General features: G+C 47.9%; 2 protein-coding genes across 3 annotated transcripts in view; one reads left to right on the forward strand and one right to left on the reverse strand.

Annotated features, from left to right (window-relative positions):
- Window positions 1–193: 193 nt before the first annotated feature.
- men1 (multiple endocrine neoplasia I) lies at window positions 194–15,305 on the reverse strand. Its single transcript, XM_079257308.1, has 10 exons — window positions 15,247–15,305; window positions 8,325–8,800; window positions 7,922–8,130; window positions 7,716–7,844; window positions 6,842–6,882; window positions 6,670–6,757; window positions 6,386–6,522; window positions 3,123–3,264; window positions 1,745–1,918; window positions 194–1,667 (listed from the first exon to the last, which is right to left on the reverse strand). Exons 2-10 carry the CDS (start codon window positions 8,758–8,760, stop codon window positions 1,152–1,154), a joined length of 1,872 nt encoding a protein of 623 aa, XP_079113434.1. The 5' UTR covers window positions 8,761–8,800; window positions 15,247–15,305; the 3' UTR covers window positions 194–1,151.
- An 849-nt stretch (window positions 15,306–16,154) lies between these two features.
- Window positions 16,155–22,557, forward strand: part of rtn3 (reticulon 3) — a 36,065-nt gene continuing 29,662 nt past the window's right edge. The window contains exon 1 of one of the 2 annotated variants that reach the window (XM_079257732.1): window positions 16,155–16,426. In XM_079257732.1, the coding sequence (XP_079113858.1) occupies window positions 16,336–16,426 (91 nt within the window). In that variant the 5' untranslated portion in view covers window positions 16,155–16,335. The remainder of the gene's footprint in view (window positions 16,427–22,557) is intronic. The other variant, XM_079257731.1, reaches the window with a different exon arrangement.

Below are 22,557 nucleotides of genomic sequence, written 5' to 3' on the forward strand. Positions count from 1 at the left end.
TATTATATATATATATATTTTTAATATGGTCGTGTGTTTGATGAATCACCTACAAAGCCTGTAATTATTTAGACAGAGGGTCACACCATCATTTCATCAGGTCTTTATTACTGGCAGATAAAAAAACCAACAAGTCATCAAGCAAACAGGAAGTAGCAGGACCACCTACTGCGGTTCTGACTCAACAGTGCACGGTCTGTCCGGTCTCCTCGACGCTTCAGAAATCGGCCCGGCGTTCTAAAGGCCACCTACTGTAGAAAACAACCAAAACAACATAAGGCAACACAGAGCTAGCAAGAAGGAAGCTGTCAATAGAAACAGAGCGGACAATGTTACACAGTAACTATCCTAAATTCATCACTTCAGGCTTCAGTCATGACCAGGATGGCGCTGGACGCCGTTAGTGTCCACGCCACGTGGCCGAGCCAACGGCGTCACGACCAGGATGGCGCTGGACGCCGTTAGTGTCCACGCCACGTGGCCGAGCCAACGGCGTCACGACCAGGATGGCGCTGGACGCCGTTAGTGTCCACGCCACGTGGCCGAGCCAACGGCGTCACGACCAGGATGGCGCTGAGTTAACGGCGTCACGACCAGGATGGCGCTGGACGCCATTAGTGTCCACGCCACGTGGCTGAGCCAACGGCGTCACGACCAGGATGGTGCTGGACGCCGTTAGTGTCCACGCCACGTGGCCGAGCCAACGGCGTCACGACCAGGATGGCGCTGGACGCCGTTAGTGTCCACGCCACGTGGCCGAGCCAACGGCGTCACGACCAGGATGGCGCTGAGTTAACGGTGTCACGACCAGGATGGTGCTGGACGCCGTTAGTGTCCACGCCACATGGCCGAGCCAACGGCGTCACTACCAGGATGGTGCGGGACAGCGTAGGCCTCTACGCCACGGCGCTGAGCTAACGGTGTCATGATGGCGCTCCACGCAGTTAGTCTTCAATCCATGGCGCTGAGCTAATGGCGCTACATGCTTGGTCACTAGAAATGATCTGACATAAAAACTAAACGAAACGTTTCCTCCTTCTGGTCGGAGACGACGTCGTCACAATAAAGTCCGACGCCGCTCCGGACTGCGACGTCCTCGGGATGACACAGCAGTAAACAGGCTGACAACAGGAAGTGGGCGTGGCTTCGCCCTACAGCGACTTGCGCTGGCGCTTCATGAAGGACATGGAGTAGTCTCCGGCCGGCGAGCTCTTCTGCCTCTTCATCTGGACCTGCGACTGGGCAGTGAGCTGCAGCTTGATGGCGCTGGAGTTCACCTTGGCGGCACACAGCAGCTCCTTCATCCCCTTCATCTTCTCGCTCTGGAAGGTGACCACGGGGCCGGCCGGGCACGGCGACGCCTGCTGCTGCGACGATGGCGAGGACACCGAGTCGGGGCTGGGGGACTTGGCCTCCATGTCTCCGGCCCGCAGTGTCTGTGAGGAGCGGCGCCGCACGCCTCCGTCTCCGACCTTCTTGGGCTGAGCTGTGGTCGGCGGCTGGGTGGACGGGGAGGTGGGGGCGGCGGGAGGCGGGGAGCCCTGGTCCTCCAGCTTGGACTCCCTCCTGGGACCTCGTCGACGGCCCTCCCGGGGATCCTCGCTGGACTGGTCGTCGTCGTCCTGGCACTCCGGCTCCTTTGTGATGATGGTCACCTTCTGACGCACCTAGAAAAGCGGCGTAGGTTCAGTCGGTAGCCACGCTCCACCTGCAGGCGTGGGCTACATCACACCCAGCCTCTCACCTGAGCATCAAAGCGACTCAGAGATTGCACGAGGTACGTGGCCCAGCCCACGTGAAGAACTGGCGTGGGACTTCCCTCCTCCCATTTACAGATGCCGTCGTAGAAACGAAGCAGGTGGGCAAAGCATTCTGGGTCCTGGAGCGCCGAGAGGGCGGCCAGCTGCTTGGCGTCGTCCTGAAAGAAAACCCCGATCAGCGAGTGAAAGATCTGAGATGAGCTCCAACCACAAACCTCCAGGACTCCCCGGCAGCAGAAAGTCCTGAGTGACCGCGGATCGGGAGAGAAGCGACAAGCTTCCAAATATCCTCGATATGCTGATGACGTTCAACTCTATCAAACTGTCTGACCGACGCCGACAAAGCTCCACGTCGAGGTAAAGTCAGTACGAAGACCTTCCAGAAGTTTCTTCAGCTAATTAAAAATAGTCTTTATTTACAAAACCTTTTTATACATATTTAATATATAATAAAAACAAGTTCCTCATATTTTTATATTAGACGCGGAACTTTAGCGGTAAAGTTGCTCAGAGACATGTTCCTCTGGGTGAAGTGGTTCCTCGTCCTGATAGTAGTCTATACATTCTGTAATCATGAACAATAAGAAATATAGTTAGACCCCTCAGTTTACTGTAAATCTGTAAAAACTCTGACCAATCCAAATGTTCGGACCCAAATGGAGTTGTTCATTTCTTAAATTCCGTAGCTTCTTCTCCCGGCTCCCCTCCTCCCCCTCCAGCAGCACATACCTGATCGCCACACCCTGCATATAAACAGCGTGTTAGGATAAAAATACAAAGTAGTGAAGAAGAAACTCGGAAGGCAAACATGGCTGAGAAAATGCAGGAAGGATTTCCGGCTCGGGTTATTTGCCTCTTTCTGCTAAACAGCCGAGAAAGAGAAAATCGTTGGTGGAAAAAAACTGCGAATAAAAAAGCCTCGGATCACGCAAGGAGCAGAACCAGAGGGGGAGGAGCCAAGGCACGGGGAGGAGCCAAGACAGGAGGAGGAGCCAAATTCAAGAGGCGGGGCCAAGAAGGGTGGGGAGCCCATGCAGAAGGAGGAACCAAGATGGGAGGAGGAGCCAAGCCAGGAGGAGGAGCCAAGGCAGGGCCCTGTTAGCTCCCCAACATTAACTATCTCAGATTTAATTTCAGAAAAATTAACACATATAGCCCCGCCCCGTCCAGAAGAACGCTCTCGAAGCTGCGTTTTTCCAGAGAACTGAGCTCAAGTTTACAATATTACTTTCTTTTCCTATTTTTTTATTTAATCATCTCCTAAAATCCATTTAAATTGAAATAAAGTTGCTTTTGGGGCAAATTTAGTGAAGAAATTATATGAATAAATCATAAAGCCTGTAAGAATTGCAGCATGCTCACCTTGTCAGCCCCGTCTCCACCTTCTCCTTCCTCTCCAGGACTCTCGGCAGCAGCCGTCTCCTTCAGCAGAGTGGGAATAACATCATTTGCAATGTCGAAAAACTCCTTGTAGATCTCCTCGTCCTCCCGGAAATAGTTATAGCTGCAGGAGCAAACATGTTCATGCAGAAGGAAGTCAGAACGTCGTTTTATTCGACATTAAACTTCAGTGGAATTCCCTGGAACATATATCAAGACTTGAGTTGTGGGTCAGGAAGGCCAGATGGAACCGTTGAACTCTGTCATGAGTGGTGCAGACATGTTCAGAGGGACAGCTGATGCTGGAGAACAATGGGAGAGCAGGAACAGGAAGCTGCTGGACTGGGAGGGAATGTGTGTACTGGTATTTATAGCTGTACTGGTGAACAGAGAGCCTGAACAGAAACACTTCCTGAACCCAGCACTACACCCAGCGCCAAACTGGTTTCTGCTGCAGGAGCTCCAACTGGTTTCTGCTGCAGGAGCTCCAACTGGTTCCTGCTGCAGGAGCTCCAACTGGTTCCTGCTGCAGGAGCTCCAACTGGTTTCTGCTGCAGGAGCTCCAACTGGTTTCTGCTGCAGGAGCTCCAACTGGTTTCTGCTGAAGGAGCTCCAACTGGTTTCTGCTGCAGGAGCTCCAACTGGTTTCTGCTGAAGGAGCTCCAACTGGTTTCTGCTGCAGGAGCTCCAACTGGTTTCTGCTGCAGGAGCTCCAACTGGTTTCTGCTGCAGGAGCTCCAACTGGTTTCTGCTGAAGGAGCTCCAACTGGTTTCTGCTACAGAAGCTCCAACTGGTTTCTGCTGAAGGAGCTCCAACTGGTTTCTGCTGCAGGAGCTCCAACTGGTTTCTGCTGCAGGAGCTCCAACTGGTTTCTGCTGAAGGAGCTCCAACTGGTTTCTGCTGCAGGAGCTCCAACTGGTTTCTGCTGCAGGAGTTCCAACTGGTTTCTGCTGCAGGAGCTCCAACTGGTTTCTGCTGCAGGAGCTCCAACTGGTTTCTGCTGCAGGAGCTCCAACTGGTTTCTGCTGCAGGATCTCCAACTGGTTTCTGCTGCAGGAGCTCCAACTGGTTTCTGCTGCAGGAGCTCCAACTGGTTTCTGCTGCAGGAGCTCCAACTGGTTTCTGCTGCAGGAGCTCCAACTGGTTTCTGCTGCAGGAGCTCCAACTGGTTTCTGCTGCAGGAGCTCCAACTGGTTTCTGCTGCAGGAGCTCCAACTGGTTTCTGCTGCAGGAGCTCCAACTGGTTTCTGCTGCAGGAGCTCCAACTGGTTTCTGCTGCAGGAGCTCCAACTGGTTTCTGAAGAGACGGGTGACGGACGCACTGAGAGTCTGATGAAGACGGCGTGAGGAAAGTTCGGTGTGATTTACCGCCACCTTGTGTTCATTCAGAGAAATTACCACTGAAACAGAAAATTGTCCCCCAGGAACGTCTTCATCCCCACAGTCTTCCTCAGAGTCTTCAGGACCACCACATGCATGTCAGGATGTGTAAAAATATAAACTAAATATGTAAAGTTATTAACTGTCAGACCGACTCGGATCTTCTTCATACACCAGCTTAACTTTTTACATCCTAAATCTGAAATTTTCCTGTTTATAGCAATAATTTTACCTGTAAACTGAATGTTTTATTCAGTATTTTTCTTATTTCTGACCAAGATATTTCATTAAAGTAAAGGTAATTATTCCTAGCTATGCAGAATACTTTACCTGTCATTAAGCCTATGACTGATCCAGATAATCAAAGCGAACAAAGGAACGTGCATCCTAACCTACTGGGAACAGACTGGGATGATGTTCTCCCACCGCCTGCTCTCCTGTCCGTGGCGAGGCCGATATCCTCTATTTAGTTATGAACATCGACCGATACCGACACTGTGCTGATAATACTGAGCCGCCGGGGCAGCAAACCACGGCAGCCCACTGCTCCCTAGTCAGTATAAAGATGCTAAAATCTTCTCCTGGGACAAATTCCTTCATCAGAGGAAAAGGAAGCTGGCTGAGTCCACAGACAACCACCGCTGGACCACAACAAGCAGATCAGCACCGGCAGAAGAAAGCTTCTTCCTGCTGCTGATACAGGATCCAGAGTCACCAGCGTGTTTGGGTCGGCCATGGTGGGAGAAAATCAATGTTTTCTGAGTCAAAGAAAACGGAAGGAGTCGAACAAGTTGTTTTGTTAAGCTCCCAAACTGCACATCAACAGCCCGACCAGAAGAAGAAAATGTTTACACAAACATTCCTGGCACACCCACAACGTTTCCCCTTGTCCAGCTGAAGAACAGGAGGATATCAGCTCTACATCAGGAGGATATCAGCTCTACATCAGGAGGATATCTGCTCTACATCAGGAGGATATCTGCTCTACATCAGGAGGATATCTGCTCTACATCAGGAGGATATCAGCTCTACATCAGGAGGATATCAGCTCTACATCAGGAGGATATCAGCTCTACATCAGGAGGATATCTGCTCTACATCAGGAGGATATCTGCTCTACATCAGGAGGATATCTGCTCTACATCAGGAGGATATCTGCTCTACATCAGGAGGATATCAGCTCTACATCAGGAGGATATCAGCTCTACATCAGGAGGATATCTGCTCTACATCAGGAGGATATCTGCTCTACATCAGGAGGATATCTGCTCTACATCAGGAGGATATCAGCTCTACATCAGGAGGATATCTGCTCTACATCAGGAGGATATCTGCTCTACATCAGGAGGATATCAGCTCTACATCAGGAGGATATCTGCTCTACATCAGGAGGATATCAGCTCTACATCAGGAGGATATCTGCTCTACATCAGGAGGATATCAGCTCTACATCAGGAGGATATCTGCTCTACATCAGGAGGATATCAGCTCTACATCAGGAGGATATCTGCTCTACATCAGGAGGATATCAGCTCTACATCAGGAGGATATCTGCTCTACATCAGGAGGATATCTGCTCTACATCAGGAGGATATCAGCTCTACATCAGGAGGATATCAGCTCTACATCAGGAGGATATCTGCTCTACATCAGGAGGATATCATGCTGGCCTGGTATCAGTCTGATGGAGAACTCAGAATGCAGAAATGCTAATGCTAATGCTAAGCGAACAGCCAGACGGGTGACAGATTAAATGCTGGGTCTAACTGGTCCATTCGTCGTCTCCGTGTGTGTGTGTGAGTGTGTGTGTGTGTGTGTAAGCAGAGGAACTGAATCTGCGGGGTCTCCTGCAGCGTGAACTTACTCCTGCATGACCTGCGCCGCCTCCGCCCACGCCTTCAGAGCCTCCCTCACGTTCCGGTGTCGGTAGTGGAAGCCGGCCAGGTACATGTAGGGGTAGATGTGCTCGTTGTTGTAGAACTTCTGGGCAGAACCGACCGCCTGGCAAACGGAGGAGGATACGTAAATACCACCAGGACATGCAGACTTAGCATTTCCACCACTAATACCAGGAGTTTGTCAGGAAGCAGCGCCAGCTGGCCCGTTTCTTCTGCTGCGCTGTGACACGTGGAGAAAGCAGCAACAGACCTTGAAATGGATGTTCAGCGGGCTTTCCTTTCCCGCCATTGGCTCCTGGTCCTCCAGGTCGGCCAGCGTGCCCATGGCCATCGGGTACCTGGTGAGAGAGGCGCAGGTGAAACAGTGACCGCGCCCAGACACGAAGTCGGGTTTTATTGGGCTTTGACCAACGGACGCTCACCTGCTCAGGTCACCTCGATCGTAAAGGAGCCACAGGAGTTTCTGTCCAATCAGAAAGAAACAGGTGAAAGCAGTGATTTGAGGCGGAGCTCTAATAAAGGAAGTTGTGATGCGTTCAGGGACCAGCGTTGTCAGCATGATGGTCACATTTTAGCTTTGTTTCTATCCGCTGAGCCGCATGTCGGTCAGAGGTGTCCACTGTTGGCCCCCCAGGGCCGCTGTCCTGCAGGGTTTCCACGTATCCCTGCTCCAACACACTTGACTCAAATGAAATGGATCTTACTTCCACACAGCGACTCATGTCAGGTGAGTTGGAGCAGGGATACATGGACAGTCTGCTGGACCTGGACATCCTGATGCAGAACAACATGGAGCCTGGCCGACTCCGCAGGGCTTTGTTGGAGCAGATCCATCGTTACAAACTAAAAACCAGTGGTAGCTGGTAGAACCTGACTGGAAAAGCCATTAAAATGACACCCCCCCCCCCGATCCACAGCAGTTAGTGGGAATGCTGCTGTCTCAGGTCTGTTTTACATCTGGGGCCTCCGCTTCAGTTCAGCTCCAACGCGGTTGCCGAGGGTCCCACCCGTCCCATAACAGCATGAAAACCTTCCATTACCAAACTGTTCAGGATGGAACGAAACTAAAATCTTTCAGTAAAGTTTCTGTTTTACAGATTTCTTCATCCAACGCCTCATATTTCATCTTTACAGCGAGTTTTATTTTCTGTTTGAATTGTTTTTCCACACATCATGGTGACATTTACCACGTTTTCATGCTCTTATTTCAGCGGGTTTATACTCCCCGTGGCGGCCCACTCGTGCGCCACGTTGACCGGGAGGTGACTTTCAGCAGAGCGCAGCGGAGGTGCTGACCTGTTGGAGCTGCAGGAGCTCCGAGCTGTCCGTGTGCAGGTCCAGGGAGGGGTTGATGGCACACACCATGAAGGCCACCTCCATGCTTCTGTCGCACTTCATGTACGAGCCCTTCAGGTACAGCCAGCTCTGAGGGAGACAAACACATGTTGGAGTGAATCACGGCGTCTCTCGCCGTTCACCCAGCAACCGGTTGCCACGGTTACCTTCTCATTCACTCCCGCTGTAACCGTTTGGCCTCGCCGGTCTTCGTTACCCTTCCCGTGCCACGTGACCTCGGCCGTCTCCTCGCTGTTTTTCCCAAAGATCACCCAGGCGTGGTCCTCGGACAGAGCCAGATGGACGTCCTTCAGACCCAGCACCTGGCACGCCGCCACCACTGCAAACGCCACCCCGGAACTGTCCAGCTTCGTACCTGTTCATAGCAACACAGGTGTGAAACAACCCAGCGTGGGAAGTATTTCTGGTGTCATCATGTTTCTCCAGTTAACAACCAGTATGGACTGGTGAGTTTAGGTCAGACCTACAGGTTTGCAGCGAGGACACAGGAGGAGAAAAGAAAACCAGTATCGTACCTGTGTAGCGTACCTGTGTACCTGTGTAGCGTACCTGTGATGAGGCTGAAGAGCGACTGAATGTGAGCACGGTCCTTGAAGTACGACCGGCTGAGACTGTTCCAGATGACATCCGACACTTTCTTCACCAGCTCCCTGCTGGACCCCGCAGCCGTCCTGCGGTACTGGGACAGGTCCACCGCCCCGCGGATCTGGGCCGTGAAGCGCTCGTAGAGTGCAGAAATCATTCCTAGCTCCACTGTGGGGAAGCAGGAGGTGGGACAGTCCGGCTCCAGAGGCTCGAAGCGGACCCCCGGCACGTTGATGGGAATGACGCGGTTCACCGCCAGGAAGTGCTCGACAAAGCCCAATACCAGGGAGAGAAGAGCCAGGTCCGGTTCGGCCTTCTGGAGCTCAGCGTCGAACAGCTGCACGACGCCGTCGATGCCTCGCAGGGGGAAGTGCTTCTTCTGGGACGAGTGCAAACCCATGATGTCTGCGTGTCGACTCGTATGTACCAGCGTCTCCTGCCTGCAGCGGGAACAACAAGTTTACACCGGCTTCCCGCCACAGCGCCGCAGAACGCGCAGCAAGTCAGAGAGAAGCTTCGTTAGGCGGGTTAAACCCGGAGAGAAGCTTCGTTAGGCGGGTTAAACCCGGAGAGAAGCTTCGTTAGGCGGGTTAAACCCGGAGAGAAGCTTCGTTAGGCGGGTTAAACCCGGAGAGAAGCTTCGTTAGTCGGCTTAAACCCGGAGAGAAGCTTCGTTAGTCGGCTTAAACCCGGAGAGAAGCTTCGTTAGGCGGGTTAAACCCGGAGAGAAGCTTCGTTAGGCGGGTTAAACCCGGAGAGAAGCTTCGTTAGGCGGGTTAAACCCGGAGAGAAGCTTCGTTAGGCGGGTTAAACCCGGAGAGAAGCTTCGTTAGGCGGGTTAAACCCGGAGAGAAGCTTCGTTAGGCGGGTTAAACCCGGAGAGAAGCTTCGTAAGGCGGGTTAAATCCGGAGAGAAGCTTCGTTAGGCGGGTTAAACCCGGAGAGAAGCTTCGTTAGTCGGGTTAAACCCGGAGAGAAGCTTCGTTAGTCGGGTTAAACCCGGAGAGAAGCTTCGTTAGTCGGGTTAAACCCGGAGAGAAGCTTCGTTAGGCGGGTTAAACCCGGAGAGAAGCTTCGTTAGGCGGGTTAAACCCGGAGAGAAGCTTCGTTAGGCGGGTTAAACCCGGAGAGAAGCTTCGTAAGGCGGGTTAAACCCGGAGAGAAGCTTCGTTAGTCGGCTTAAACCCGGAGAGAAGCTTCGTTAGGCGGGTTAAACCCGGAGAGAAGCTTCGTTAGGCGGGTTAAACCCGGAGAGAAGCTTCGTTAGGCGGGTTAAATCCGGAGAGAAGCTTCGTTAGGCGGGTTAAATCCGGAGAGAAGCTTCGTTAGGCGGGTTAAACCCGGAGAGAAGCTTCGTAAGGCGGGTTAAACCCGGACAGAAGCTTCGTTAGGCGGGTTAAATCCGGACAGAAGCTTCGTTAGGCGGGTTAAATCCAGACAGAAGCTTCGTTAGGCGGGTTAAACCCGGAGAGAAGCTTCGTTAGGCGGGTTAAATCCGGAGAGAAGCTTCGTTAGGCGGGTTAAACCCGGAGAGAAGCTTCGTTAGGCGGGTTAAATCCGGAGAGAAGCTTCGTTAGGCGGGTTAAACCCGGAGAGAAGCTTCGTTAGGCGGGTTAAATCCGGAGAGAAGCTTCGTTAGGCGGGTTAAATCCGGAGAGAAGCTTCGTTAGGCGGGTTAAACCCGGAGAGAAGCTTCGTTAGGCGGGTTAAATCCGGAGAGAAGCTTCGTTAGGCGGGTTAAACCCGGAGAGAAGCTTCGTTAGGCGGGTTAAACCCGGAGAGAAGCTTCGTTAGGCGGGTTAAATCCGGAGAGAAGCTTCGTTAGGCGGGTTAAATCCGGAGAGAAGCTTCGTTAGGCGGGTTAAACCCGGAGAGAAGCTTCGTTAGGCGGGTTAAACCCGGAGAGAAGCTTCGTTAGGCGGGTTAAACCCGGAGAGAAGCTTCGTTAGGCGGGTTAAACCCGGAGAGAAGCTTCGTTAGGCGGGTTAAACCCGGAGAGAAGCTTCGTTAGGCGGGTTAAATCCGGAGAGAAGCTTCGTTAGGCGGGTTAAATCCGGAGAGAAGCTTCGTTAGGCGGGTTAAATCCGGAGAGAAGCTTCGTTAGGCGGGTTAAACCCGGAGAGAAGCTTCGTTAGGCGGGTTAAATCCGGAGAGAAGCTTCGTTAGGCGGGTTAAATCCGGACAGAAGCTTCGTTAGGCGGGTTAAATCCGGAGAGAAGCTTCGTTAGGCGGGTTAAATCCGGAGAGAAGCTTCGTTAGGCGGGTTAAACCCGGAGAGAAGCTTCGTTAGGCGGGTTAAATCCGGAGAGAAGCTTCGTTAGGCGGGTTAAACCCGGAGAGAAGCTTCGTTAGGCGGGTTAAACCCGGAGAGAAGCTTCGTTAGGCGGGTTAAACCCGGAGAGAAGCTTCGTTAGGCGGGTTAAACCCGGAGAGAAGCTTCGTTAGGCGGGTTAAATCCGGAGAGAAGCTTCGTTAGGCGGGTTAAACCCGGAGAGAAGCTTCGTTAGGCGGGTTAAACCCGGAGAGAAGCTTCGTTAGGCGGGTTAAACCCGGAGAGAAGCTTCGTTAGGCGGGTTAAACCCGGAGAGAAGCTTCGTTAGGCGGGTTAAACCCGGAGAGAAGCTTCGTTAGGCGGGTTAAACCCGGAGAGAAGCTTCGTTAGGCGGGTTAAACCCGGAGAGAAGCTTCGTAAGGCGGGTTAAATCCGGAGAGAAGCTTCGTTAGGCGGGTTAAACCCGGAGAGAAGCTTCGTTAGTCGGGTTAAACCCGGAGAGAAGCTTCGTTAGTCGGGTTAAACCCGGAGAGAAGCTTCGTTAGGCGGGTTAAACCCGGAGAGAAGCTTCGTTAGGCGGGTTAAACCCGGAGAGAAGCTTCGTTAGGCGGGTTAAACCCGGAGAGAAGCTTCGTTAGGCGGGTTAAACCCGGAGAGAAGCTTCGTTAGGCGGGTTAAACCCGGAGAGAAGCTTCGTTAGGCGGGTTAAACCCGGAGAGAAGCTTCGTTAGGCGGGTTAAACCCGGAGAGAAGCTTCGTTAGGCGGGTTAAACCCGGAGAGAAGCTTCGTTAGGCGGGTTAAACCCGGAGAGAAGCTTCGTAAGGCGGGTTAAACCCGGAGAGAAGCTTCGTTAGGCGGGTTCAACCCGGAGAGAAGCTTCGTTAGGCGGGTTCAACCCGGAGAGAAGCTTCGTTAGGCGGGTTCAACCCGGAGAGAAGCTTCGTTAGGCGGGTTCAACCCGGAGAGAAGCTTCGTTAGGCGGGTTCAACCCGGAGAGAAGCTTCGTTAGGCGGGTTCAACCCGGAGAGAAGCTTCGTTAGGCGGGTTCAACCCGGACAGAAGCTTCGTTAGGCGGGTTAAATCCGGACAGAAGTTTCGTTAGGCGGGTTAAACCTGGAGAGAAGCTTCGTTAGGCGGGTTAAACCCGGAGAGAAGTTTCGTTAGGCGGGTTAAACCCGGAGAGAAGCTTCGTTAGGCGGGTTAAACCCGGAGAGAAGCTTCGTTAGGCGGGTTAAACCCGGAGAGAAGCTTCGTTAGGCGGGTTAAACCCGGAGAGAAGCTTCGTTAGGCGGGTTAAACCCGGAGAGAAGCTTCGTTAGGCGGGTTAAACCCGGAGAGAAGCTTCGTTAGGCGGGTTAAACCCGGAGAGAAGCTTCGTAAGGCGGGTTAAATCCGGAGAGAAGCTTCGTTAGGCGGGTTAAACCCGGAGAGAAGCTTCGTTAGGCGGGTTAAACCCGGAGAGAAGCTTCGTTAGGCGGGTTAAACCCGGAGAGAAGCTTCGTTAGGCGGGTTAAATCCGGAGAGAAGCTTCGTTAGGCGGGTTAAACCCGGAGAGAAGCTTCGTAAGGCGGGTTAAATCCGGAGAGAAGCTTCGTTAGGCGGGTTAAACCCGGAGAGAAGCTTCGTTAGGCGGGTTCAACCCGGAGAGAAGCTTCGTTAGGCGGGTTCAACCCGGAGAGAAGCTTCGTTAGGCGGGTTAAACCCGGAGAGAAGCTTCGTTAGGCGGGTTAAACCCGGAGAGAAGCTTCGTTAGGCGGGTTAAACCCGGAGAGAAGCTTCGTTAGGCGGGTTAAACCCGGAGAGAAGCTTCGTTAGGCGGGTTAAATCCGGAGAGAAGCTTCGTTAGGCGGGTTAAACCCGGAGAGAAGCTTCGTTAGGCGGGTTAAACCCGGAGAGAAGCTTCGTTAGGCGGGTTAAACCCGGAGAGAAGTTTCGTTAGGCGGGTTAAACCCGGAGAGAAGCTTCGTTAGTCGGGTTAAACCCGGATAGAAGCTTCGTTAGTCGGGTTAATCCCGGAGAGAAGCTTCGTTAGTCGGGTTAATCCCGGAGAGAAGCTTCGTTAGTCGGGTTAATCCCGGAGAGAAGCTTCGTTAGTCGGGTTAATCCCGGAGAGAAGCTTCGTTAGGTGGGTTAAACCCGGAGAGAAGCTTCGTTAGTCGGGTTAATCCCGGAGAACCGGGCTGGTCTGGGTCCAGGTTCCACGCTGTGCTCCATGTGGTTCAAACGGGTCGGAGCGGAAAACACAGAAACCACAAAAATACACATTTCACCCCCTGATTTAGTACAAATACGTTCATCTGCAAGATATTTACATTGAATGATTCATCCCTTTAGAAAACTCAACAAATAACCGGAAATTTAAGGAGAAAATAAAGTGATGAGTTAAAAATATTTTCTCATCTACATTTATTTACATCTTCATTTTATTTTACATTTTTTACAGAACTATTTAAAATATAAAATACTCACAAATGTATAAAATGTATTTTTTTATTTTAAATTCAACGTGTCATGTAGAATTATTTTAATTCATAAATCGATATAAATTTAAACTTCACTTTATTTCATCATGTGCATTTTATTTATATTTTTGTTTATATATAAAAAGACATTTTTTTATTTATTCTATTTAAAAGTTTTAAATGTTATTTATTTTACTTGTTTCCTTCCAGATCCCAAACAGCAAGCATTTAATCTAGTATTTTACATGAGGATCAGAGTAACTCTGCAGACGCAGAAGTCTTTTTAAACGTGCATACGTGTACATTTTCCATGTGTTTAGTAATCCTGAACTCACCATGAAACCCAAGTCGCATCTGATAAGTCAGAAAGACGATAAACAAGTTACTCTTCTGGCTTGGAAATGTTTCACATTCAAACATCAGAAACCTCAAGTGGACAAATTAGGAATTGCAGCTACATTTATTTAAATATTGTGCTAAGTGTTTTATTTGTCATTTTTAGGTTTAAATTCCTGCTGAGGGCCAGACTGGACCATCTGATGGGCCGGGTTTGGACCCCATGGCCGTACATGTGACCCCTGTGGTCTAAACGTATCATCCAACCCAGACTTACATCCTCCAGGATCTCCAGCAGATGCTAGTGGAATATGATCTGTCATTTCAGGAGGCTGGAAACATCATTACATGATCTAAAGATCATTCATGTGGTGGTCGTGGTAAGATTTCTGAGCTGACATGCACTCACATAAAATACAGTTGTGCTCATATTTATACATACCCTTTCATTAAAGAAGGAAAAAACAGCTGCCTGTAAAATAATCTGAAATTGACTAAAGTAATAATAAATAAAAATGTTATGAAAATGATTACATTATTTTCTAATTCTGGTTCAATAGAAATTTAAAAAAAAAAAAAAAAAGCAAATAAATGAGATAATTTATTACATATTCCATCAGTCATAAAGTAATATTTAGTTGAACAATCCTTTAATGTTTCCGCTCCAGTCAGGTGTTTTCTGTTCCTCTCAGTCAGACTTCTGCACCTGTTGACAGGTATTTTGTACCACTGTTCAACAGAAAAGTGCTCAAATTTGTCCAGGACCAATTTGTTTGGTTGTTTTCTTTTTGTTTCTTTTTTTTTTAATTCTTCAACTCGATTAAATGAAAAAACAGTGTCTTATATTACTAAATTATATATTTGAAAATTCTTAGTTATTGTTCCTTTTTTAATTCTCTAGTTATTTGAGTGACTGTTGTAAATTCAGCTTTTCTTTAATGAAAGGGGATGAATACATATTAGCACGACTGTTCATGACATAATGTTTAATTCAGAGGTTTCTAAGTTCATGAGGGTTTTTCTGGTCTGTGTAGGTTTAAAGGAATCCTCAGAGGCTGGAAGGTGTGGGTTACATAAGTTCATCCAGAAGCTACATGTCCAGCATTGCTGCTGTAATAAACAGACGTTTGGCCAATAACTGTATATATCTGGTGGAAAAGCCTCTGTAATCACGATGCTCTGCGGATTTAATTGAAACACAGAGCAGAAGCTGCTGGTCTGTTTACATAACCCTGGTTGCATCAGTCCTGCTAGCTGTGGAAGTATGGAGCTGTGGTGGGCGGGGCACTCCCACACCTCCATCCATCCATACCCCCAATGCCAGGCTGCAGATGTCAGCCTTTTCCACTGTATAAACCCCTTCATACACCACGGTTCACCTGCAGCAGCATAAACAGCCAGGATTTCTCAGATCATGCCTCCATAGAGCCATTCATCAGCTTCTCTCACTGGCAAACCGATGCTTACAGGCTAACTTTACTATGTTCAGTTAACTCGTCGTTATCCCTGCACCTTTCCTGGTTTTATGAATGAAGGTTTGGTTGCTTCTCTGTGTGAGATTAGGTAACGGAATCAGGAAGCAGGTGGGCCATCCGCGGTGATGAAGACCTTACAGCAAACAGTCCAACCGCTCAAAACCCGCTAACCTGCTAACAAGCTAACAAGCTGCTAGTTAGCTAAACTTAACACTTTTTAATAATACGCATCTACGAGCCTTTTTTTTCACTAAATATATAGTAACAATGTGCCGCAACTACGAACTACGCTGAGCTATACTCAGTTTAGAATCTGCCTGGTGTGTGAGACATTACATACCAGTTTTCTCAGAGCCGCAACCACATGTTTTTGTTTGTGTCCCTCTTCTTTTACCGCGCAGTTTAGTCTGCCCGAAAGTCACTTGGTGCGTGTTCCACCGCTGTCGGCGTAACCAAGCAGATCTCCTAACAACACACGGCATGATTGAGTCCGCTAACGCACGTTGGAGGTCCATCCCTACGCTTAGAGATCTGATCTCAAGGACTGACGCGTTTCTCCTAGTGCATTCTGGGAAATGCAGTCTTATCGTGTAAGTCGACAACGGCCCCAATAGGAGGCAGCATGATGTAATGGCGGGATAAATGTTGTACAATACAAAGCACGGTGCATAAAAGCAATCGCCTTTTACAGTTAAATTAAACCGCACTTTGATAGTGAAAGCAGAGTTTTGTTCATAAATTAAAAACAATGTGTTTAATACCGCTTCTGATCCATGTTATACGGAGCTCAAACACTGACACGTACTGTAAATTTTACATTCTGTTTTGACAGAAACGTATTTTGGAATACCGTAATACAGTCTCTTTATAAAAATAAAAAAAACAAAAAAAAAACAACAACAACTCTGCATTATATAAAACACGTTGTACGTTTAATATTTTTTTCACCTTTGTTCAGGAATATTCTTGCTGCGTTCCCATCCTGTTGGATTTTCCCCCTTTGTGCGACAATGTGAAAAATTAAGTATTAAGTAAATTAAGTATTCTAAGTATTTACGGATTTTGTCACATGATATTTCAGCTAGAGTGGATGATGAAATAACTAGGGGTGGAAAATCCGATAATAGGATTTTAATGTATTTGAAAGTTGAGAAAATCCCATGATTGTGGGCGATGTCGGAGCTGAAGCGGAGGCATTGAACGTCTCGCGGCCGCCATGTTTTTCCACCCCTCCTCCACGGCGTGACCGCCTGCCTTGTCCCCCCCCACCACCATCCCGCTCTCCTTTCAGTGCACCGACGTTGCGTTGAGGTGCGGATCCAGGACCCGCTGTGGGAAAGTCAGACGCCACATTCTGCCTGAGAGGACGCTAAAAGTCGTGTTTTCCTGCTGACGTCCAGCCGTTTCGAGCTGCTGTCCTGAAGCTAAAATGGATCCAATGACTCAGTCCGCGCAGATATCCTCCTCGCAAGGTTTTCCAGATGGACAAAACTCTGCTGCCAAAGAATCAAAGCTGTCTGGTAAGACCTGGCTGACGCTTCAAACTAACTAAGGTCCGACTTTCATGTGTTGCATTGGTATTCTTTAAAGCATTTAAATGTTTTCCAGACTTGTATTGATGTGTTTTATTGATTAGTCAACATCGCAGCTGGTTGGAGCTGCAGACATGACGGCTGGAAGCACCTGTGGTAGCTTTAGCCTCCCCACCTTTGCTCCGTCATGGGCTTTGCTGCTTGGTGGCCTTGCTCATGGGCAGCGGAAGGCCGTGTGGTGAGGGTGATGTGGGCTTTTTCCTCGCATTGCGAAACGCTGAGCTTGCTGCTGATCGCCCTCCTAACGACATGTTAACGTGATCCTAGTAAACAAAAGCAGATTATTTCTGGAAAAACGGGACGTCGGCCTGCTTGAAATGTGGATTTTTCCACCTCTAATATTTATTTCTGCGCCACGCCGAAATAATAATAATAAAAGAAAAAAAAAAAACTAACCAAAAAACCCCTACATGTAGTTTTTATATGATAATGTCTCAGATGACATGGTTTTTGTCGCGATGCTCTGCACTGCAGATGCATTGTTACTGGGCAACTGCCAAGAAGAGATGAAGAGGAGGAGGAGGACGCCCTTAAAGGTGCAATGCCACCGTTTCTTCTGCATGTCTTCACAAATATAATGACCGAAGAGACTCACTGCCTCCTGTTTCCTAATCATCCTTTCAGGTTTAGACAAATAAACCCGATCTGCGGCTAGCAGGCGAAGAGGAGGCCTGTTAAAGCAGAGGAACGTGTTTTCCTGCGGGTGGAATTGTCGTGTTGTTGTGTACGTGGGAGTGGCAGGTTCGCCATCACCGTGGGCATGTTGATGGTTTGCCTCAGATTTTATTATTTACCTAGAGTTATTCGGGAAGAACAGATCAGAATTGCTTTCTCTCTAATTAAACAAGAAAAAGAAAATAATTTGGCTTGTTTTTAATTAAACGGATAAGTCTTTTTCACAAAAAACAACAAAACATTTTCCCAAATGAAAGAAAATAAAGAACAATTTGTGTTTTGAATTAATTAGAAAAACTAAAAGAAAAAAAATTTATTCAGTGGGATTATTTACAAATATATAGTCATTCTGCTAGTTTTTAATTCTACACTAGTCATTTATCCAAAACTTATTATATTATTATTATGATTATCACTATTCAATATATAACAAGATACAGTTTAATTATTTACAAGTCAATAGTTATATTAAAAAAATTAAACATAAGGAGTTTACCTGTTTTGTAATTTATTCATTTCTAAATCATGACAAATTAATTAGTTTAGTTTTCTTTTGAAATCAGTTTATTAATTTAGCTAAACATGATTTTATTTACATGAATATAGTTTAAATCAAATACAAAAATAAAACCTGTTTTTGTGAATTAAGGGGTGAATGTTGCCAAACAAAGAAATTGAATTGGTTTATTCAAAATTTGAAAATTGTGCCAAGTTTGTTTTTAATTAACTGTAAAGGTAAAAGAAAAACGTTTAATTTTTTTCTTAATGGCACCATACTACAAAAAAATCTGTAGTTTTTCTGTTAATAGACTATAAATAGAAAAATTGAATGTCTCATTAGTTTTGTTTAAAACTAATTTAATCTTAAATTATATCATTTTACACAACACAAATTTTTTATGATGAATTAATGTGGTGGTAATAAATAACAAAGATATTCAACTTTGAGTTTGTTTGTTTTTTTGTTTTTTTTGTCTTAATAAACTAAAATTGAACACATCCCACATTAAATGTTTACAACAGGGTGTTGGTCTGTTTTATTCACATGTTGCAAAATGTGTTTACTTCGGAAAATTGGCTGTCAACAGCTTCTCTTAAAATATAGTATCAGTAAAATATGTTTTCATTAGGAGTTGGATTTATGATACAAGATGTTTCAAGAGATCATAGATGTGTCATAAATGAAAAGTCAGACATTTTCCATGAGAGTTTAGTGAACCGACTCATCATATGCTACATGTGGCCCAAACTATCGCTTTTATTATTTTAAGCTATTGAAGGGGCTAATTATCCTCTTTAATTTCTAGTATATCTATAGCAACTGTGGTTTCTTGTTTTAAAAAGAAGACAACAGCGTTAGCTCCTCCTGAAGATGTGTTTTAGCCAGCGTTAGCTCCTCCTGTAGCGGTGTTTTAGCCAGAGTTAGCTCCTCCTGAAGATGTGTTTTAGCCAGCGTTAGCTCCTCCTGTAGCAGTGTTTTAGCCAGCGTTAGCTCCTCCTGAAGATGTGTTTTAGCCAGCGTTAGCTCCTCCTATAGAGGTATTTTAGCCAGCGTTAGCTCCTCCTATAGAGGTGTTTTAGCCAGCGTTGGCGCCTCCTATAGAGGTGTTTTAGCCAGCGTTGGCGCCTCCTGAAGATGTGTTTTAGCCAGCGTTAGCTCCTCCTATAGAGGTGTTTTAGCCAGCGTTGGCGCCTCCTATAGAGGTGTTTTAGCCAGCGTTGGCGCCTCCTGAAGATGTGTTTTAGCCAGCGTTAGCTCCTCCTATAGAGGTGTTTTAGCCAGCGTTGGCGCCTCCTGAAGATGTTTTAGCCAGCGTTAGCTCCTCCTATAGAGGTGTTTTAGCCAGCGTTAGCTCCTCCTATAGAGGTGTTTTAGCCAGCGTTAGCTCCTCCTATAGAGGTGTTTTAGCCAGCGTTGGCGCCTCCTGAAGCGGCGTTTTAGCCAGCGTTAGTTCCTCTTGTAGAGGTGTTTTAGCCAGCGTTAGCTCCTCCTGTAGCTGTGTTTTAGCCAGCGTTAGTTCCTCCTGAAGATGTGTTTTAGCCAGCGTTAGCTCCTCTTGTAGAGGTGTTTTAGCCAGCGTTAGTTCCTCCTGAAGATGTGTTTTAGCCAGCGTTAGCTCCTCCTATAGAGGTGTTTTAGCCAGCGTTGGCGTCTCCTGAAGATGTGTTTTAGCCAGCGTTAGCTCCTCATGTAGCGGTGTTTTAGCCAGCGTTGGCGTCTCCTGAAGATGTGTTTTAGCCAGCGTTGGCGTCTCCTGAAGATGTGTTTTAGCCAGCGTTGGCGTCTCCTGAAGATGTGTTTTAGCCAGCGTTAGCTCCTCCTGTAGCGGTGTTTTAGCCAGCGTTAGCTCCTCCTGAAGATGTGTTTTAGCCAGCGTTGGCGTCTCCTGAAGATGTGTTTTAGCCAGCGTTAGCTCCTCCTGAAGATGTGTTTTAGCCAGCGTTAGCTCCTCCTGTAGCAGTGTTTTAGCCAGCGTTAGCTCCTCCTGAAGATGTGTTTTAGCCAGCGTTAGCTCCTCCTATAGAGGTGTTTTAGCCAGCGTTAGCTCCTCCTATAGAGGTGTTTTAGCCAGCGTTAGCTCCTCCTATAGAGGTGTTTTAGCCAGCGTTAGCTCCTCCTGAAGATGTGTTTTAGCCAGCGTTAGCTCCTCCTGAAGATGTGTTTTAGCCAGCGTTAGCTCCTCCTGAAGATGTGTTTTAGCCAGCGTTAGCTCCTCCTGTAGCAGTGTTTTAGCCAGCGTTAGCTCCTCCTGAAGATGTGTTTTAGCCAGCGTTAGCTCCTCCTGAAGATGTGTTTTAGCCAGCGTTAGCTCCTCCTATAGAGGTGTTTTAGCCAGCGTTGGCGCCTCCTGAAGCGGTGTTTTAGCCAGCGTTAGCTCCTCCTGTAGCAGTGTTTTAGCCAGCGTTAGCTCCTCCTGAAGATGTGTTTTAGTCAGCATTGGCTCCTCCTGTAGCGGTGTTTTTCATCTTAGTGGGGTCTATCTTTGAGTCTGTGGACGTCACATCCAGCAGATGGTCCAGGCCGGGGCCTCTCTGTTGCTGAGCCCATTTTATCTGTGAAAGACTGATAGTACTCACTAAGGAAGTGGCACACTTTTAAAATGAGGATGTCATTTCTCAAGCTGCATTGCATCAGATATGGAGCAGAATTTCTTACTGTGTGACAGACCAGCAATCAGCAACGCTTTTAGACCGTTTATTTTTAATGAGAACCGTACATTGAACAGATTGTTGCTGTAAAACACTGAGCTGTGTTTACTGTAGCTCCTGCTCAGGGATCCAGCTCATATTCTGTTCATATCTGAAGAAGCATTTATGTTGCTGCAGGAATGAAACCCTGAGCATTGGATGTATTTGTACATGCCCTTGTTAACCAGTAGAAGGTAACCAATCACCGAACCTTATCCCCCGGGACGTCACAAGGATTTCCAAGTAGAAAAAACTAAAACGAGGCGTTTTTCGTCACCATGGAAACCGAATGGAGAGAGTGCTGGAACTCAAACTCAAACATGCGTTTAGGTGATAAAAAACAGTGTCGTTCACATGTCTGATGAGGATTCAACACTGTAACACTGTAGGAAGCTCAGAAAACTCCAAATACCATCATAGCACCCCTTTAATATAAATTCATGATTCATGATAGTTATCAGTATCCAGAAGTTTCTGATGCTTGGCTTTTAATCTGCATTCATTATCTGAATTAGGTGAATGATCATGATGTTTAATTCAGCTCCCCACCCCCCCTGGCCCCTGGCCCTTCCTCTCCATGTATTACTGATGGTCCAGAGGTAGTCGGATGACCGTCGGGAGGGTTACAGGACCGGATGGAGCTAAAATAAGAATTTATGCATGTAGGAGGATTTACCCTTCGCCGACACTTTCACTGAGAGGCCAATGGGAGGAGTCTGAGGCCAGTCTGAGGAGTCTGAGGCCAGTTTGGTGCTGTGCGTTTGCAGATTTAACACACTGATGTGAAAGAAAACTTTTGTTTGCATTTGAAGTTTGTGCAGATCAAATGAAATCCCCGATCGTTGATGAATTCTGTAAGCTAAAGGTGGAACAATAAAAGTAAAATGGGATGGATTCTTGTGCGATGTGCTGCAGATGTTTTGTACACCTGCAGAATGAATCTGTATGGAGCTCTGAGGCGCACCTGGACGTAGAAAACTTGCGTCGCTACCGCAGCGCTGCAGTGAAGTTGTTTGGTTGTGTGGCTCCGCCGTTAGCATGACACGTGTGCAACATGTCGGAGGGCAGCGATCAGCAGCAACAAAGCAAATCTGAGATTTGTTTAGATCCACTGAAAAGAAGCTAAATTAGACGCTTGATGTGCAAAATCAGTTTTACGGACATGAAATACTGTTTTGAGGAAGTGTTGCATCAGCAGATCTGCAGGCGCCTCTCAGGTTTGCTTTTCATGGGACAGAAAGGACAAAGTTTCCTTCATCTTTCTCTGCTTCCTGAGTTGATATTAGAGGTAAATTCTGCAGAACCATGAAGTGTTTTAACTCAGCTGTGTTCGATGTGAATGGGATGTGTGCTTTATGACACATCCCACGCAGGGTTGCGTTGCATTGAGACGGGAAGGTGTGGTGTGTGTTTATAGCGTGTTAACAGAAACAATTTGGATGAAGGAATGTTGCACTACGAACGCTTGTCGACCGCAGCTCGCCCAACCAGTGCAGGCCTCGGTTGAACCGAAGCGATGAGCGCACCACACCTCACCCTGACACGTCTCCACGCCTTTCCCATGTCTGCAGGGATTCCTTCACTTTGCAACCGAAGAAGGATGGAGCTTTCTCTGGTTTCTTTTGTGAGCAATAAGCGGGTCCAGATAGAGGTCCAGCTCAGATGAAGCAGATCCAGACCTTTGTAGAGAGTTTCAGGGAGACTTTCATGCTGTTGCACCATTTTTACGCTGGACCTGGTCTACGGTTTACCCACTAAGGTTCACAGCAGCCTTTCTGGTCCAGATCCTGCTTCGTTTGCTCGGAAAGTCACTTTGGGTTACAGTTACCATTCAGATTCAGATCCAAGAAGCGGACTAGGTCCACCTATAAACACACGTCCTGGTCTGAGACAGGAAGTGGACTGGGTCCACCTATAAACCCACGTCCTGGTCTGAGACAGGAAGCGGACTACGCAGCAAAGTACATTGTGGGTAAACACAACCAGAACATACATGAGTGTGGGGCGACAGACAGGAGAAACAGTTGTAATAGAAACCTGATCTACCCAGACCGCCAGGACCTGATCGATATGGACCCCTAGGACCTGATATACCTAGACCACTAGGACCCCTATGGACCCAGACGACTAGGACCCGATGGACCCAGACCACTAGGACCCCTATGGACCCAGACGACTAGGACCCGATGGACCCA

Source organism: Telmatherina bonti (genome assembly GCF_933228915.1).
Source record: "Telmatherina bonti genome assembly, chromosome: 18".
Classification (NCBI taxonomy): Eukaryota; Metazoa; Chordata; class Actinopteri; order Atheriniformes; family Telmatherinidae; genus Telmatherina; species Telmatherina bonti.